At 36.5% G+C, this 18,056-nt stretch overlaps 1 protein-coding gene across 2 annotated transcripts in view; it reads left to right on the forward strand.

The window, feature by feature from the left end:
• The window catches only part of LOC107678431 (AP2-associated protein kinase 1-like), a 61,051-nt gene that overhangs the window by 18,198 nt on the left and 24,797 nt on the right, over nt 1–18,056 (forward strand). Inside the window, exons 2-15 of one of the 2 annotated variants that reach the window (XM_016473689.1) lie at nt 1,906–2,024; nt 4,160–4,268; nt 4,862–5,004; nt 7,082–7,203; nt 7,641–7,722; nt 7,862–7,994; nt 9,204–9,307; nt 12,166–12,245; nt 12,387–12,544; nt 13,196–13,344; nt 13,741–14,106; nt 15,634–15,827; nt 17,641–17,819; nt 17,943–18,029. In XM_016473689.1, the coding sequence (XP_016329175.1) occupies nt 1,906–2,024; nt 4,160–4,268; nt 4,862–5,004; nt 7,082–7,203; nt 7,641–7,722; nt 7,862–7,994; nt 9,204–9,307; nt 12,166–12,245; nt 12,387–12,544; nt 13,196–13,344; nt 13,741–14,106; nt 15,634–15,827; nt 17,641–17,819; nt 17,943–18,029 (2,025 nt within the window). The remainder of the gene's footprint in view (nt 1–1,905; nt 2,025–4,159; nt 4,269–4,861; nt 5,005–7,081; nt 7,204–7,640; nt 7,723–7,861; nt 7,995–9,203; nt 9,308–12,165; nt 12,246–12,386; nt 12,545–13,195; nt 13,345–13,740; nt 14,107–15,633; nt 15,828–17,640; nt 17,820–17,942; nt 18,030–18,056) is intronic. The other variant, XM_016473690.1, reaches the window with a different exon arrangement.

An 18,056-nucleotide genomic window follows, 5' to 3' on the forward strand; every position in this document is an offset into this window, starting at 1 on the left:
CACAAAAGATGGATTCATTGTTATTCTTAATTAAAAAGCACAACAACAATAAATCAGTAAGATACAATGACAAACTAGCTTACAAAATGTTTATTAACAAAAACAAATATGATGAGGCATGGCTCACACCACATGCTGTATTATAGCCTATACCGACTAATAAATCCATCATTTCCTCAATTTGTGCGTCATTTTTGCTGCGTGCACCTTCGCGCTCATGCTAACGTATACGTATACTTAACGTGCTTGGTATACTCTCTAAGCGCGGTTTCGTTATGCTTTCAGTTTCGTTTGCCCTTTGATGTTTCTCATATGCAACAGAAATTTAAGCGCTTATGAGTTGACCAACGCGGTGGTCGCACCAGTGCGACCACACACAAAATTTAATCGCACAGGCAGAAAAAATGGTCGCAGTCTGGAGCCCTGCATATTAAAGTTCATAAGTGCAGCGCTGCTTTGTTTACAGCGGAAACCAAGGAAACGCTATAAGCGCCACCTGCTGGCAGAGAGTGAATCTGCATCTTATTCAGCTCGTCCGCTCTTTCATGCAGATATTTTTATGTATAGTTTCACAAAACTGAAGTCAAACTATTCTGTTTTTGCTTCAAATTTCGAAATTATACAATCTAATTTAGTTTAAAAACTGCTCGTGTTCCATGTATGCTGCATCTTTGTTTGGATCATGATTAAAATGCAGTGGTTGCCTCTAATTTTAAATGGAAAGAGCACAGACAAAGCCTTAGTTTGTTTATATGAAGAGATTTATTTTATTTGTGTTACTTATTTATTTGATTTGGGGCTTGTTTTAAATTTTCAATTTAGTTTTGTTATTTACATTAAATTAAAATTTTGTTATTTAGCAAACGCTTTTATCCAAGGCAACTAACAAATGAGGACAACAGAAGCAATCAAAACCAACAAAAGAGCAATAATATGCAAGTGCTATATTAGTATATTATTATAGTGTTATATTTCAATTTCACCAAAGAAATGTACAGTATTTTGTATAAGCAATAATAAAAGGACACATTTAATTTATAATTTGTCTTAAATCTCATTTTGTAAAAAAAAAAATCGTGAATCGAATCGAATCGTGAGTTGAGTGAATCGTTACATCCCTATATATCGTTGATACATTTTTTAGCTGTATCGCCCAGCCCTACTGGAAAGTGAGATTCCTGGATTTGAGGTATCATTCCTAGCACAAATAGTCTGAGATGATTATTTGTTGAACTTTAATACTGGGAGTTAGAGATTTGTTTAAATTACTAACCCCAAGTATGAGCATTAGTTATTGTAATCATTAGGCATCATTAGGCACAAATGCATTTTCATTTTGTCAGGGAGTTGCATTTCCACAGTCAAAGGGTTTTTTTGTGAGTTCTTGTACTTACTCTTACTGTTAGACGAAACATTACTAAAATGAGTTTAACCTATCAATTACATGATTATATACTGTGTGCCACTGTCCACTGACGGTTGGTCTGATAGCACAAGGGAACCAGTGTCCAGTACCTCCTTATTTCCCTGGACAAAGGTTGTCTGTGTTCCTTGTGGTACTGTGTTACATTAGTTGAATCACAAATGTGACCCTGGAGCACAAAAGCAGTCTTAAGTCGCTGGGGTATATTTGTAGCAATAGCCAAAAATACATTGTATGGGTCAAAATTATAGATTTTTCTTTTATGCCAAAAATCATTAGGATATTAAGTAAAGATCATGTTCCATGAAGACATTTTGTAAATTTCCTACCGTAAATATATCAAAACTTCAAAAAATTGACACTTTAGACTGGTTTTGTGGTCCAGGGTCACATATGAGATCGATTTGCCTTTCTCTGCATGTGAGCTCTCAGTAGCTCGACTGTTTTTAAAGATTTTCAGGCTGTTGGTTTTCTTTCCACAGGTGGTTTTGCTATCGTATTTCTGGTGAGGACTCATCAGGGCGTCCGTTGTGCACTGAAGAGAATGTATGTCAACAATGAACATGACCTTCAAGTATGCAAGAGGGAAATTCAGATTATGGTGAGACATTCCCTTATGCACGGTTCTTCACCTGCCGTATGTGTGTTTGTTTTTTGTTTGTTTTTTTCTTCCTGCAGCCAAACTGTTAGAGCATGACACTAAAAATGCTGGCTTGGATTTTCAGCGAATACTGATAAAATATACCTTGAGTGCACTATAAGTGGCTAAAAACGTCTTCCAAATGAATAAATGTTAATTACTAGATATCGCCACAAGCATCAGTTATCATGGCCCAGGCTCTTTGAGAAAAGAGGAGAAAATTACTACAATTTCCAAATTTGGCAAAGAATAGTTATCTAAAATTGTGAATTTTAATATACTGATATTTTGGTTATACTGCTCCTTACTGGTGGAATTTGACAAAAAAATATTAAAATGATGCCTACCAGTGACCAAAAAAAACATATACTGTACACATACACAGTGGTTTTCCAAATACAAAAACAAGCATTTACTTATTATAAATATCTAAATACTGTCAGTCTAGTCTGCTGATCAGCTTTAATGACTAGTTAAACATCTTTTTGAACAAGATTTTGGGTTATGATCATGTTTCATGCTTGTTTTGGCTTGTCCTCCATACATGTTTCACCAATGCACTCGTTAAAAGGCCTATTTATCAAGTTTATCTTGCAGTTTAAAGAGCAATGACATTTGGTCACAAAATGCACACGAACCATAGAAGTTTGTTGTCATTGCTGTCCACGATGTTTGATTATTGAGCGACAGCATAGAGGATGATTATAACCTTTTTTTTTTCATACAAATGACCTGGTGCCACCTTGCGTCTCTGTTATCGATTTTATTGAAAATGAAACCGGAGGATTTCCATTAATCCCTTCAGAGTTTATTTTTCAATGAAAAACCAACTGGCTGTACATTGTTAACCCATACATAATGGCTTGAATTTCAGTGTGTTGCTGACACAAAGATATTGCATGGCTTCAGATACGGTCACTACAGTGACTATTCTTTTAAGCATCCAAATGGATGTTCTCTATAGTCCTTTATTTGATTTAGCTCCTCTTAATACCACTGTGATTAGACCTTCAAAGCTGAGCCACGCAGTCTTGAAAGGATTTGAGGTCTCCTGTTCCTCAGTTTGCATGTGGTGCTGTAAATACAGTGCTGAGAACAGTACAGTGCCGGTAAAGGTCAGTCGTGTCCTCTGGGACTGACTTCAGAATGGAAATCCACCGCACTTCGCTGTGAGCCCTACTAAATGGACAAGAGGAAAATGTCAGCACTGTTTCAGCATCACAGAGTGTCTTGCTGTTTCTAAATGAGCAGCTGCTCACAGTGCGCTCCTAAATAGACGACTAACAGGGGGCATTTCAAATTTGTGAATGAATGAGTCGATTTGAAAGGACGTTGAACAGCTAATCTATCATTGACTTATACTAGCATTATACTAGCATTGACTTAGTCGACTCAAAGACCCATTGTCTGAGCTTTTAGCAAATGGTCAGAAAACTAAGTGAGCTTTCACATTTCAGGCATTTAAAATCAATGCAAAGTACTTATTTGTACAATAAATTGCTGGTATACACAAAGGGTGAGTTGGGAGTCTTTCCATTGAATCTTAAGTTATTAAATGAGAAAGCAATAGTTACTTAGTATTAACAATTCCAGACAGCCACTTTCAGTCATTTGTGAATAGTATCACAATGTAAAATAACTCTTTATATTTTTTATAATTTTCTTTATAGTTTTAATCCTGTGATCAAAGCTGAATTTTCTGCATCATTACTCCAGTCTTCAGTGTCACATGATCCTTCAGAAATCAGTCTAATATGCTGATTTGCTGCTCAAGAAACATTTCTTCTTCTTGAAATGTTGAAAACAGTTGTGCTGCCCAATATTTTTTGTGGAAATGATGATAGAAAGTTCAAAAGAAGAACATTATAAATATCTTTACTGTCACTTTTCACCAATTTAATGTCCTTGCTAAATAAACATGCATTTTATATATATATAAAAAAAATATATATATATAAATATATAGCAAGAAAAAATATCATGAACATATATAATACTACCATTCAAAGATATATATATATTTGTTCTTGCTGATGCCATCTAAAGTTTTTACAGATTGTTTTTTCCTATCTAAATGTGTTGGTTTTCTTGAACAGAGGGACCTTGTGGGGAACAAAAACATTGTTGGTTTCCTGGACTCCAGCATCACAGCAGTAGGATCAGGAGATGTTTGGGAAGTTCTCATATTGATGGACTTCTGTCGAGGTCAGTATGTGCCCCTCTCTCAAGATGGTATGCGATTTGAGATTCAGAGGCTTTTCCCACAAGTTTTGGTGGTCTTGACTAGGGCTGTGTATCACCAGCAAAGTCACGATACGATACGTATCACGATACAGAGGCCACGATACGATACACATCACGATACGGGACTGCACTGAATTTCACCTCAGAAGAATTTAGTAAAACAGCTGTTTATTAAACACTTCATACTATAGGGCCATTTCTAACTATTGGCAGAGCAGGCAGTTGACCTCTGCATTATGAAGGGCCTCCATAACTGTACCACAGTACAATATAGGTAATGGCATATGTTTCATGTTTACATTGGGCACTCCCCACCAGGTATTTTTGAGAAACCTCGCACTTTTCTACTCCATTTTAAATGGTGCTGTCTTATTCAAATTAAGCACGGTCCACTGCTGCACACGTGCTACAATATCGATACAGGGCCAGCTGTATCGATACTCGTATCGTCAAATCTCTGTGACGATACATCGTCGTATCGATGTATCGAACACAGCACTAGTCTTGACCTACTATGCAGTATTTTCATGCAGTGTTTGTGTGTAATAATCCAGGTGGGCAGGTTGTGAACCTGATGAACCAGCGCTTGCAGACTGGATTCAGTGAGACGGAGGTGCTGCAGATCTTCTGTGACACATGTGAAGCTGTCGCTCGACTACATCAGTGCAAAACCCCCATCATCCACCGGGACCTCAAGGTATGAACTCTACACCTTTATTATTCTAAGAAATAAAATAATCTGTCATTTAGTCACCTCCATGTTGTCCCAAACCCGTATAACTAGGTGCAGGGTTCGTACGGTCATGAAAAACCTGAAAAAGTCATGGAATTTCAAAACAGCAATTTCCAGGCCTGGAAAGGTTTTGGAAAAATCAATGAAACCAGAAAGTTTTGGAAAAGTCAGGAAAATTATTTCACAAATATCTGTGCAATAGAATACATTTTTAATCAGATCGGTGTGGGATCGCGCATATATCGCCTAGTTTTACTCATTCCCACAGGTTTCGCATTTATAATGCTGGAAATTCCCGCAAACATTTATTTAATATAGCATGTAGGTTAGATGTAAATAAATCCACACAGAATATCAGATGGAATCAGTCATAAGAGTGATTCAGCGGTACCTCGTCTTCTCTCTTTGACCCTCTCAAAACGGCTTCACACTGTTGCATCATCACAAAACTGTATCATTTGCACATCTTTTTAAGTCCTTTTAAACCATTCGGTAGTGGCGCGCTCCACAACGGTTTTCTGTGCGCTCACATCCAAAGTGTTTGGACATAAAGCCCCCTCGCAATCACCTCACGAGTACCAAATTGAATTATTGTTTGCAGCTTATTGCGCTTAAGCGGCCAAATACACACAAAATTATGTCAAAATGCCCATCCTGGCGGGTATCCTCATAAACACAGTCAGTTTTGTCTTAAGTGAATGTAAGCTTGAGAAAGAAAACTTGTGTGTATCAGAATATTGGATCCATGCAGTCGGTCTTAAAGGGATAGCAGCCTAATAAAGCGGTGCCGTCTGTCATTAATGTTAATCAAACAACAAAAGACAAAAAAAAAAAAAAGAAGATCAGTCACTGCTTTTGACTTAATAACTTTTGTAACTTTAATTTTAAGGATTAATCTGTTTTTAATTTACAGTTTATTTAATTTCTGTGTATTTCTGTACCTGAATGCTACTGTTAGACCTAAACGGTTCCCTAAATGAAATTCAGGTCCTGAGTTTAGTTGATAATATTGGTTAAATAAATTATAATATTCAGTGATGTGATGATATGTTCTCTGCATCTGGCACAGTCGCAGATTGTACTTATTATTAAAACAAATAGAAAGCAAATAAGTAGCATTAATAGTCATTAATTTTAGTTAACATATGCTATGATAAATTTGAACATAGATTTTTATTCTTATTTTACATGTATACTTGTAATAATAATGGAACATTAGGTCATGGATATTGTAAAAGTCATGGAAATTTATTGGTAAAAATGTGTACGAACCCTGGAGGTGAAATTTTTAATAATTTTTAGGCTGTTCTTTTCCATTCAACTAAAGCATAGAGAAACCTATGGAGGCCAATTTCTGCCACTGAATAGAAATAAAAAAGGTAATTGCAACTTTTTATCTTACATTTGACTTTTTTTCTCGCAATTCTGACTTTTTTTTCTCTGAATTACGTGATATAAACTCGCAGTTGCAAGTTATAATGTCAGAATTGCGTGATAGAAACTCACAATTCTGAGCAATAAAGTCAGAATTTTTCCTCAGAATTGGACTTTGACTCTAAATTATGAGTATATCTCACAATTCTGAGAAGAGAAGTCAGAATTGCAAGGTATAAACTCGGAATTGCGAGAAAAAAATCTCGCAATTCTGACTTTATAACGTGCAATTGCAACTTTATATCATGCAATTCTTAGAAAAAAAGTCTGAACTGTGAGATAAAAATGTCCAATTACTTGTTTTTTTGTATTCAGTGGTGGAAACGGGCCTCCATAGAGACCAGTCAAGCTTCAAAAAAATGTTGCCGTTGAGTCCAACCTGGTGTGACATGTCTCGATGCCCCAAATTCTAATATTTTTAAATGTATTGAGTGAACTATTCCTTCAATATCTGATTTTTTGCTCATTATGTTTGTACCCTTTTATAATTTTAGCCATCTTAGAGTTCATTTGTGATGTTAGAAAACTATTTCAGTTCAGCTTTACAAAAACTAGGGCATATCCGACTGTAGCACAAATGTGTGTGCTCTCTTTGTGTTTTTTTTAGGTGGAGAACATCTTACTGCATGACAGAGGACATTATGTGTTGTGTGACTTTGGCAGTGCCATTAACCGCTCCCAGAATCCACAAACAGAAGGTGTGGCGGCTGTAGAAGAAGAAATCAAGAAGTGAGCACTGGTTTATTGGATATGTTCTCTGCATCTGGCACAGTCGCAGATTGTACTTATTATTAAAACAAATAGAAAGCAAATAAGTAGCATTAATAGTCATTAATTTTAGTTAACATATGCTATGATAAATTTGAACATAGATTTTTATTCTTATTTTACATGTATACTTGTAATAATAATGGAACATTAGGTCATGGATATTGTAAAAGTCATGGAAATTTATTGGTAAAAATGTGTACGAACCCTGGAGGTGCTGGTTTATTGGTTTACACACCACAGTTTTACGTGTTCGTATCAACTGAATCTTATACTCTGTGTGTGTGTGTGTGTGTGTGTGTGTGCGTGTGTGCGTGTGTGTGTGTGTGTGTGTGTGTGTTAGGGCCACAGTGTTACGTTTTCATATCAATTGAATCTAATACTCTGTGTGTGTTAAGGTACACTACTCTTTCATACCGGGCCCCAGAAATGGTGAATCTATATGGGGGCAAAGTTATCACTACTAAAGCAGATATATGGGTGAGTCAGAGAGGTGAAGACTGCTAGAGAAAAATTCAGCAGCAGCCAAAGCTTTTTCTCTGTAGTTGATTATTATATGCATAGCATTTTGAAACATCACAAAGGATGTTTAATGACTCTTGCTCATTTGTGTCCTCAGGCTTTGGGCTGCTTGTTGTATAAGTTGTGTTACTTCACTTTGCCGTTTGGAGAGAGTCAGGTGGCCATCTGTGACGGGAGCTTCACCATCCCAGACAACTCCCGCTACTCACACGACATGCACTGTCTCATCCGTAAGTCCAGCTGATGATTGCTTGTCTGTCATGCAGAATAAGGCAGTAATATCTGCTTTATAAGTACTAATAAACAGCCAATATGCTAGTAATATGCATGCTAATAATCAACTAGTTAATAGTGGTGCTTAATCTAAAGTGTTACTGTATTTTCACTTACATAATTTGGTAAAAAATTACAGCTTGATTGGAAATAATGTCAAAAAATATTCTGTTCACGTGTAAATGTATGTATTAATAAAAATAAAAGTATTATTAGGGACAAAACTGACGGTGGGACAACTAAGGACAGTCATCATTTTTTGAAAAATGCAATTTTTCACACATTAAATATTAAAGTAGTTTGTTTTTCAGTCTTTGTTTAGATTATTGTAGATTTAAATGTTTTGTATGAAAAAAAAAATATTATGCACTCTACTGTTCAAAGGTTTGGGATCAGTAAAATTATTATTTTTTGTATTGTTCCTCAAGGATTAAAGCTAAAGCATTAAATTAATCAATAGTGACAGTAAAGACATTTATAATGTTACAAAAGATTTCTATTTCAAATAAATGCTGTTGTTTTGAGCAACATTTATCCTGAAAAAAAAAAAATGCAGCAGTTTCCACAAAAATATTATGCAGCTTAACTGTTCTCAACATGGATAATGATAAAAATGTTTACTGACCACCAAATCAGCATATTAAAATGATTTGTGAAGGATCATGTGACTTGAGTAATGGCTGCAAAAAATTTATTTGTAAATTATTTAAAATATATTAAAAAAGAGAAAGCAATTTTAAATTGTAATAATATTTCACAATATTCCTGTCTATACTGTATTTATTGTACTGTTTATATCAAGTAAATGCAACCTTGGCGAGCATAAGAGACTATTACAAATAGTGAAATATTAATAGACAATAGACAAATATTAAACCTATTGAATGGTAGTTTATTACATTTATAGTTTATTATGAGTAAGGAATAATTGACAATGGGCCGTTGAATTATTAGAAAATAATGCACACCATAATGCATATATATATATATATATATATATAAAATATTACCTTCATATAACAAAAAGAAAAAAAAACTTTTTTATTTTAATAAAATTCATTTTAATTCTGTGGGACAAAATTTTTTTTCAAGATTTAGCAAAACCTGTACACTTTTTTTTTTTTTTTTTTTTTATGTTTTGATTTGTTTAATTTCTCCCATCTCAGGTTACATGCTTGAGCCAGACCCTGACATAAGGCCAGATATCTGCCAGGTGTCATATTTCGCCTTTAAACTGGCATGGAAAGAATGCCCAGTACAGAATATCCACGTAAGACCTGCTCATTCATACTGTAAAGATCTCTCTCCTTGTTTGCTGTGCTATAACTACACAAGCTACCATGTGCATTTGCCCCGAACTTCTCACCCGTTTTTCACACTCTATAGGGTTTTTGTTCTTTATTTCAGCACATACTTCTTAATCTATGTTTAATTCATGCCTATCCCTAGATATAGTAAGTGCTTGCACAGGAAGTGGAATGTGGCTCGTGGCTGCCAGCTGGCACACATCCAGTGGCCCCTCCCACTCTGAGCAGTATTGATAGCATAATGGAAGCATTGAGTCATGATCAAAGACATATTAACATCGACACCCGCAAATGCTGTTAAGAGTTCAATACAGGAATGACAATACAATTTCAATGTTATTTTGCAGTTTTTCCTGACATAGGGATGTTTGGCTCAGACTGCAGACTGCGTCTACAAATAAATATCAAAGCTAATCATGTGCTTTCATTACACATTTGTGTTTGTGCCAACAACATGCACATCTTTTGTTGTTGAGGATGTCATCTTCACATATTTTTACACATTCATGGAAATTAAATTATGTACTTAAGAAGGATGATTTCATAGGATGTGACACTGGCAAAAAAAAAACACCTCTATGCGTAACTCTCTTAAATAACAATACAATTAAATTAATTAAATAACATATTTAATTAACTTATAACTTTGAAGTCAATCTGAAATAAAAAAAATGACACTGAAATACTTTCTTCATGTTACTGGTCTTCATGCACAATTAATTGGAGTGTGTTAATATTTTGAATTCACTTTTATTTTTATTTATTTTAGTTCAAGTTTTATTAATTTTGTTATGCACTTTTGTCATTTTTATTAGTTTCTATGGTAACACTTTACAATAAGGTTCCATTAGTTAATGTATTAACTAACATGAACGAACCATGAACAGTACATTTATTACAGCATTTATTAATCTTTGTTAATGAAAATACAGTCATTCGTTGTTAGTTCATGTTAATTCACAGTGCATTAACTAACGTTAACAAATACAACTTTTTATTTTAATAATGCATTAGTAATGGTATAATTAACATTAACTAAAGTAGTTAACTAATGAACCTTATTGTAAAGCGTTACCAAAATGGTTTTAATAATTTTAAAGGTGACATAGGATGCCCATTTTCCACAAGTCGGTATGATTCTTTATTGTCTTCATGAAATGTCTGCACCATACTTTGGTTATAATTCCTCAATGATCATGTAAAATAACACTTTTTACCATGTCAAAAACAGCTGTGTTCACAGCGACTCGTTTCGGTGCATGTCTCTTTAAATGATAATGAGCTACTGCTCACCCCGCCCCTCTCTCCCATTAACATCGACACCCGCAAATGCTGTTAAGAGTTCAATACAGGAATGACAATACAATTTCAATGTTATTTTGCAGTTTTTCCTGACATAGGGATGTTTGGCTCAGACTGCAGACTGCGTCTACAAATAAATATCAAAGCTAATCATGTGCTTTCATTACACATTTGTGTTTGTGCCAACAACATGCACATCTTTTGTTGTTGAGGATGTCATCTTCACATATTTTTACACATTCATGGAAATTAAATTATGTACTTAAGAAGGATGATTTCATAGGATGTGACACTGGCAAAAAAAAAACACCTCTATGCGTAACTCTCTTAAATAACAATACAATTAAATTAATTAAATAACATATTTAATTAACTTATAACTTTGAAGTCAATCTGAAATAAAAAAAATGACACTGAAATACTTTCTTCATGTTACTGGTCTTCATGCACAATTAATTGGAGTGTGTTAATATTTTGAATTCACTTTTATTTTTATTTATTTTAGTTCAAGTTTTATTAATTTTGTTATGCACTTTTGTCATTTTTATTAGTTTCTATGGTAACACTTTACAATAAGGTTCCATTAGTTAATGTATTAACTAACATGAACGAACCATGAACAGTACATTTATTACAGCATTTATTAATCTTTGTTAATGAAAATACAGTCATTCGTTGTTAGTTCATGTTAATTCACAGTGCATTAACTAACGTTAACAAATACAACTTTTTATTTTAATAATGCATTAGTAATGGTATAATTAACATTAACTAAAGTAGTTAACTAATGAACCTTATTGTAAAGCGTTACCAAAATGGTTTTAATAATTTTAAAGGTGACATAGGATGCCCATTTTCCACAAGTCGGTATGATTCTTTATTGTCTTCATGAAATGTCTGCACCATACTTTGGTTATAATTCCTCAATGATCATGTAAAATAACACTTTTTACCATGTCAAAAACAGCTGTGTTCACAGCGACTCGTTTCGGTGCATGTCTCTTTAAATGATAATGAGCTACTGCTCACCCCGCCCCTCTCTCCCGTGGGCCGTTGACACAAGACCCGTGAATATATCCGTGTATGGCTCAGAGGTGGTCTTATTCAAATAGCTAGCTCTCTATGTAGAAACTGGCTGCAGGTTGAAACAGCTCGCTGGATGACACAGTTTCAGACTCAGCCAATAACAAACTGGCTGCATGTTTTCTTTTCAGCTTTTTTGTGCTGGCAGACACGCCAGAAACCTAACTAAATGCAAAACAAACTAAAAAAGTGAATATTTCATCCGATGTTAGTTAGTTGCCAAGATAACATTTCTACTTTATATTTAAGTTTTTTAAGTGTACGTTTTTTATCAAATGTTTATATTTAATTTTATTTCAGCTTTATTTCAATTAACTATAATGATTTTGTGTGTGTGTGTTGAATTTCCTGTTTCACTGGAATGAGTTGATAATGTTTCATGTTGACTAAAGACAACCAAATACTAAATGCAACAATATCCCTCTCATTCCACTAGAATTCACCCATTCCAGCAAAACTCCCAGAGCCAATCAGAGCCAGTGAAGCCATGGCTAAGAAGAGTCAAAACAAAGCCAGGTGAGGCTGTCACTTATCTGTGTGTTCTCAGAGGTTTGAAGTGACTTTGCATTTTATTACATACTTTTTTCTTTAGTTTTAGGATGCATATAGTTTTAGAGTGGTAGTTCTGATTCGACTTGAACTTTTCTGGTCATTCAGGCTCTCTGATCCAATCCCTACGACTGAGACATCCATAGCGCCACGGCAGCGTCCCAAGGCTGGCCAAGCTCAACCAATCGCAGGCATCCTGCCCATCCAACCAGCCCTCACCCCACGCAAAAGAGCCAGTGCACCTGCAGGACCCAGCCAGCCAATCAGTGAGTGTTCATTCATCCACCTTCATCCAAAATCAAACACTATGTAGGCGTCCACATTGTAACAAACTCATATGGGTGGCTTCAGTCCTTCATGCATGCTCGTTTTTTTTCCTCACTTTTATTCTCTTCTGTCACTCGTTGCATTGACCGGCATGTGTTTTTGGCTGACACACGCAGCTCTAGTATTCCCACTGGCTCAATCAGTTTGTCATTACAGAGAGCTTTTAAAACCTCACTAATGAGCCTGAGCTATTGAGCCCCTGACACACTCAATCCTACCGAGCTGTCGTTTCACTTCCTATTTCTGAAGTCAATGCTAATTAAAGCCCCACATGTATTACTGATAACGAATATCCTTGTGTATTGTTATCTTCCTGTAATGTTTTAGCATCAGATTATCTGGGTCTGGATAGTAGTACTTTGTCTTCACTTAGGATGACAAGTTTCATGTTCATCATGTAATTTATCATCGCTGAAAATGCAAATGCTGCACACAGCAACAAAATCACAACCACAAAGAATTTTTTTTTTTGTGTGAGGCTCTGTTTGTTCCTCGTCTCGTCTTGCAAGTCCGAGAGTGGGGATTTTAGGGGTCTGTTATTTTTATTTGTTAATGTTGTGTTTCTATTCTGTTATTCTATTGGTTCACAGGTGTTAACATGGCTTCCCAGCCTGTTGCCCAATCACAGGTTCCTGTCACTCAGCAACAAGCCACTCCCTCTCCACCCCAGACCACACCCCAGCACGCACAACTTTTTGTGCAGCAGCAAAATACAGCCTTCTTTACTGCTCAACAACAGGTAACTGCTACATGAACCGTTCTGGAAATTATTTTTCAAAATGAAATTATAATTTAAAGTCAACATGAAATAAGATTTGAACCTATGTACTTGCTTAATATATGTCTTACTGTGAACAATAGACCCCCTTAATCCACTGTAAACTCAGATTCAGGTCTGACTCTGAACACTCAATTTTCTTGATCCTATCAAATCCAAATAGATTTTTTTTTTTTTCTCATTGAATGCCCGATTTTGCGCAAATATGTCACATTATGGAAGTAAATGGGTTGTAATTGCTGTTTCATCTGGATTTAAAATAAATCATCTGGGAAATGCTATGTGGTAATTTTCATTATGGGTTTTTACATTTTTGTCCAATGTGATCCCAGTTGTTGCACTTACCTCCTATTTTAGCAGCATCACTCAACGCAGACCTCCGTCTTACCTGCACAAACGGTTGCATCATCCTCCACTCCTCTCACTACACAGTCTAAACCTAAGAACAGGGCTCCCCCTCCACCCATACACCACCCACAAACCAACCGCCTGACAACATTATCAGCAACCGCACAGACAAAAAACAAAGTGACGGCCCCAGCTTCACCTGCAGAGTGTTCACATAGTAATAGTGTAGATGGAGATATCACTGCGACCGTGTCTGCCCAACCTAAAACCAAAGCTATGGCACCTCCGCCCCCCGCATCACACGCCTCCACCCTTCCTCCGCCTAAATCCGCCTCAGCACCATCCACTGACTCTGAAGTGGACCCAGAGCAGAGGGTAACCCTCCGAACATCTGTGTCTGCTCTGTTAGAGTGATTTTTTTCTTGCTTTCTAAAATCTTTACACCCCCCTTGTTGGTTTGCCTTGCATCTTAAAGGGATAGTTCACCCAAAATTGCGATGTCGTCATCGTTTACTCACCCTGTATAAATTTCATCTACTGAACATAGACCAGAACAGTTTCTAGTCCCCGTTGACTGCCATAGTATTTTTTTTTTAAAGTCAGTGGCTACCAGCAACTCTTTGGTCAGCAGCATTCTTCAGAATATCTTCTTTTATGTTTAACAGACATAAAATTCATGCAGGTTTGAAACAAAATGAGAGTGAGTAAATGATGACAGAATTTTTGTGAACTATCCCTTAAACTTCATTGTTATGATTTTTGGGTGCAGTTTTTCAAATTATTTCAACATTGTAATGAAATCAGTAGGTGTTGACAGTTACTGTATAATTATGCCTGCAGGGCAAGGTGTCATGTACAACACAGGTGGAGGTGTTCTTTCTAATAGACCTTAGTCAGGGTGGACGCCATATTGAGTTTTACATGGATGAAAATGAGGGATATATATACACATATATAGGCATATAGGATCAGTAATTTTCCAAAATTGTAAAAATTCCTCGTTTTCATTCCTGTCAAAAATTAAATATGCTGCTACACATCTTTTAACAACCTCTTGTTGTTCCAAAGCCATATCATCTTTGTTGTTCTTCCATAAAATACAAAAGGATAAGTTGAGCTGAATGTTCGCACTGCCTTTTTTTTCCCATAAAGTAAAAGTATTTCAGTTTCAGAAGTCATTTGATAGCTTTGTGTGATAAACGTGCAAAATTGAAAAATCATTCTCTGCCCAAGTTAAATTTTTGTTCATATATTCAAACATGTCACATTAATATATTGTGTGCCGGGTTTAACATCCTTTAAACACAATGCTATTGGTCAGGATGTGGCAATGAATATGCACAAGCCCAAAGGAGATTTGAGGGCAACGGCAGAGGACAAGATTTTCGTTGTATAATGACCTACATTTCAGTCTGTTCTTCACACAAATCCTCTGGCTTCTTTCATGGTGCTTTATGGTGTTTTTTGTCATTTTTGTAGCTCAGCAACCCCAGAATCACTTCCATTGTATGGAAAAAAAGAACCCAGGATAATGATGTAAAAAAGAAGATTTTACGGATTTGGAATGACATGAGGGCAAATGAATTAAAGATTTTAATAGATGAGATTTCTCTTTTGAAATGAATGGAAATGACTGATCCATCTGATAACAGACATTTCACCTTTCAATCCTTTTAGATATTTTCTAATTTCACAGATCAGCTTTTTTCAACAAGTCACTGAGATATTAGATTTGTCTTTTTTTATATATCTGAAGCTCTCTTTCTTCACCTTTCAAAGACCACCACCTTCTCTACAGAATGTCTCTTTTGATATTTCAGAAATTAAATTCTCTCATTAATATCCTTCAGCTTTCAAAGTGTTTAATGTTGCTCTGTCTCTATACCTTTCTTTCTGTAAAAGTCTGTCGGCGGAAGTCGTGGGGTGCATAAAGTCGGCTCCTTGACTCCACCCTCTTCTCCCAAGACCGCCCCTAAAGGAGGCCACAGACGAATTCTGAGTGATGTCACACACAGCACCATATTTGGAGTTCCTGTGAGCAAGTCCACTCAACTGCTTCAAGCTGCTGCTGCAGAGGCCAGCCTTAACAAGTCTAAGTAAATCAAGGAAATACCTAATCAATCATGTTATAGTTCAGTTTCAACCATTACATTGTCCAGCATTGAGCAAAGACAAAAGTAAAGCACTAAATTTTAGTAGTGATAACTGAGTAGCAAAATGGCAACATTAGGGCCATTTAAATGGTCATATCATGCAAAACTGGATTTTTCTCGCTCTTGGTGTATGTAGACATTAAATTTGTTCAGAATAACATTCTGCGACATGCAGTGTGCTCGACTGGAACCTTTAATTTCCAGTATGACGTATCAACTGGAAGTAATTCAAGCCACGGTTTTTAACATCTGGATCCTCCCTGCTGAAAAGGTCTAGCTGGCATCCCAGCCTGGCAGTCAGCTGGTTTACCTGAAAAGGGCCCAAAACCTCTCTAAGACAAGCCAAGATCTCAGACAACTAAGACTAGAAAAACATCTATTTTAACGCTGTTTTAAGCTGTTTATTTGTTTATTTATTTCTTCAGCAGGGTTTATTAATTATTTTTGGACTGCTAAAGGTTTAAGGCCTTGCCACACCAATCTGACATCAAAGAACTTGCGCCTGCTTGAGAGAAAATAACTCCAGACCAGCAGGTGGCAGTAATTTATATTATGCATTCAAAATGGGAAGCTAAAACTAAGACAAAGGGGTGCCTGCTTACCATTTTGTATATGAAGCTTGATCAGTTGGTCTTCACTTTCTACATTCCAGACAGCCATGTCTTTATGAAAATATTCACGTATTGGAATGGTGAGATAAATTGAAGGTGTGAAATTAGAAGAATCTATGTTTGCACTCTTAGGCTACGTTTACACGACAACGATGTAGTCAAAAACTGAAAAGTTTTTCCCTTGCATTTTTAAAAAGTCTCACGTATACACGACAACGTTTTCAAAACGATTTGCGTTTACACATCCACGAAAACGGCCAAAAACGCTGTATTACGTATGCCAGGCCAGTAGTTGGCGCTGTCACCTTGTTAGTAAACAGTACCTGTTACCGTGTGTATATGATGCGTCTCCGCTGTTGGTTGTATTATTGGTGAAGTAAATCCACACTTTGCTGAAGAAGCGTTAGCAAACTCTTGAGCAGCAACAACAGTACCATGTACTCCGCCATTGTTGTGTATGTTTGTTCGCGCTTGCCTTAAAAATCGACACGTACTGTGCATGTCTACATACCTAACACGTACTACGCACAAGCATGACGTCACCGTTTTCAAAGATTCCCGTATTGGGTGTTTACACGGAAACGATAACGGTGGCGTTTTCAAAAACTTGCACTTTGAAACCCGTTTTCAAAAATATGCGTTTTCAGTCCCCCAAACGCTGTTGTCGTGTAAACGAACAGGCAAAACGCATGAAAAGTTTCCAGTTTTTGGCTGAAAACGTTGTAGTGTAAACGGCCCCTTAACTTATCATTTGCTAGCTTTCATTACTTTCATTTTTGTTCTCGTTCACTAAGCTGAACAGCCAATCAGAGTGATTCCTCTTACTGGCAGCCGAATGGCCATTCAGCATGCTCAATCGGCCAAAACACTTCAGACGGTGGTCCAACTAGTGCCAATGTTTTGGAACACACTGCAAAAACTGGCCCGACAGACACTCAATGATCACCTGACTTTGGCCAGCAGCCGACTGTCGGCTTGGTGTGTCATGGCCTTGGAGTTGTATGCAAAAATCAAATTGAAAATGCAAATAGTTTATATTTCAAAGATAATAACTTGACACCACTCACATGCGGCATGCTGAGGTCGTGTGAGAACACTGAAGTGGAGCGTTTTGAAACATTGTTATTTTCCTCTCTCTGCTGTAGGTCAGCTAGCACCACTCCCTCTGGTTCTCCATATTCATCACAACAGAGTGTTTATCAGTCAGGGGAGGCTTCGGGACCCTCGGCTGGAGCCACAGCATCCTGGAACCCCTTTGGCGATGACAATTTCTCTAAACTCACAGCAGAAGAGCTGCTCAACAGGGATTTTGCCAAATTGGATGGTAAAGCCAATGTTTTCATATGAAATCAAGTTTTCCCAGTTCTTTTTAGCACAGTATTTCTTTTAGTTACCCTCTACAGAGAGACTACAGTAATGCTGTGTATGTATGTGTCTGTATTACCAGCTAAGACCGCAGAGAGACCCTGTCCTGAAAATCTGATTTCTGGGTTGCAGTCTGTGTCTTCAAATAAAGGCTTTATCCAGGGAGGAGGTACAGTCTGTTTATCTCTCTATGTGA

This window comes from Sinocyclocheilus anshuiensis, unplaced genomic scaffold, assembly GCF_001515605.1.
Source record: "Sinocyclocheilus anshuiensis isolate Anshui unplaced genomic scaffold, SAMN03320099.WGS_v1.1 scaffold112, whole genome shotgun sequence".
NCBI classification, from domain to species: Eukaryota; Metazoa; Chordata; class Actinopteri; order Cypriniformes; family Cyprinidae; genus Sinocyclocheilus; species Sinocyclocheilus anshuiensis.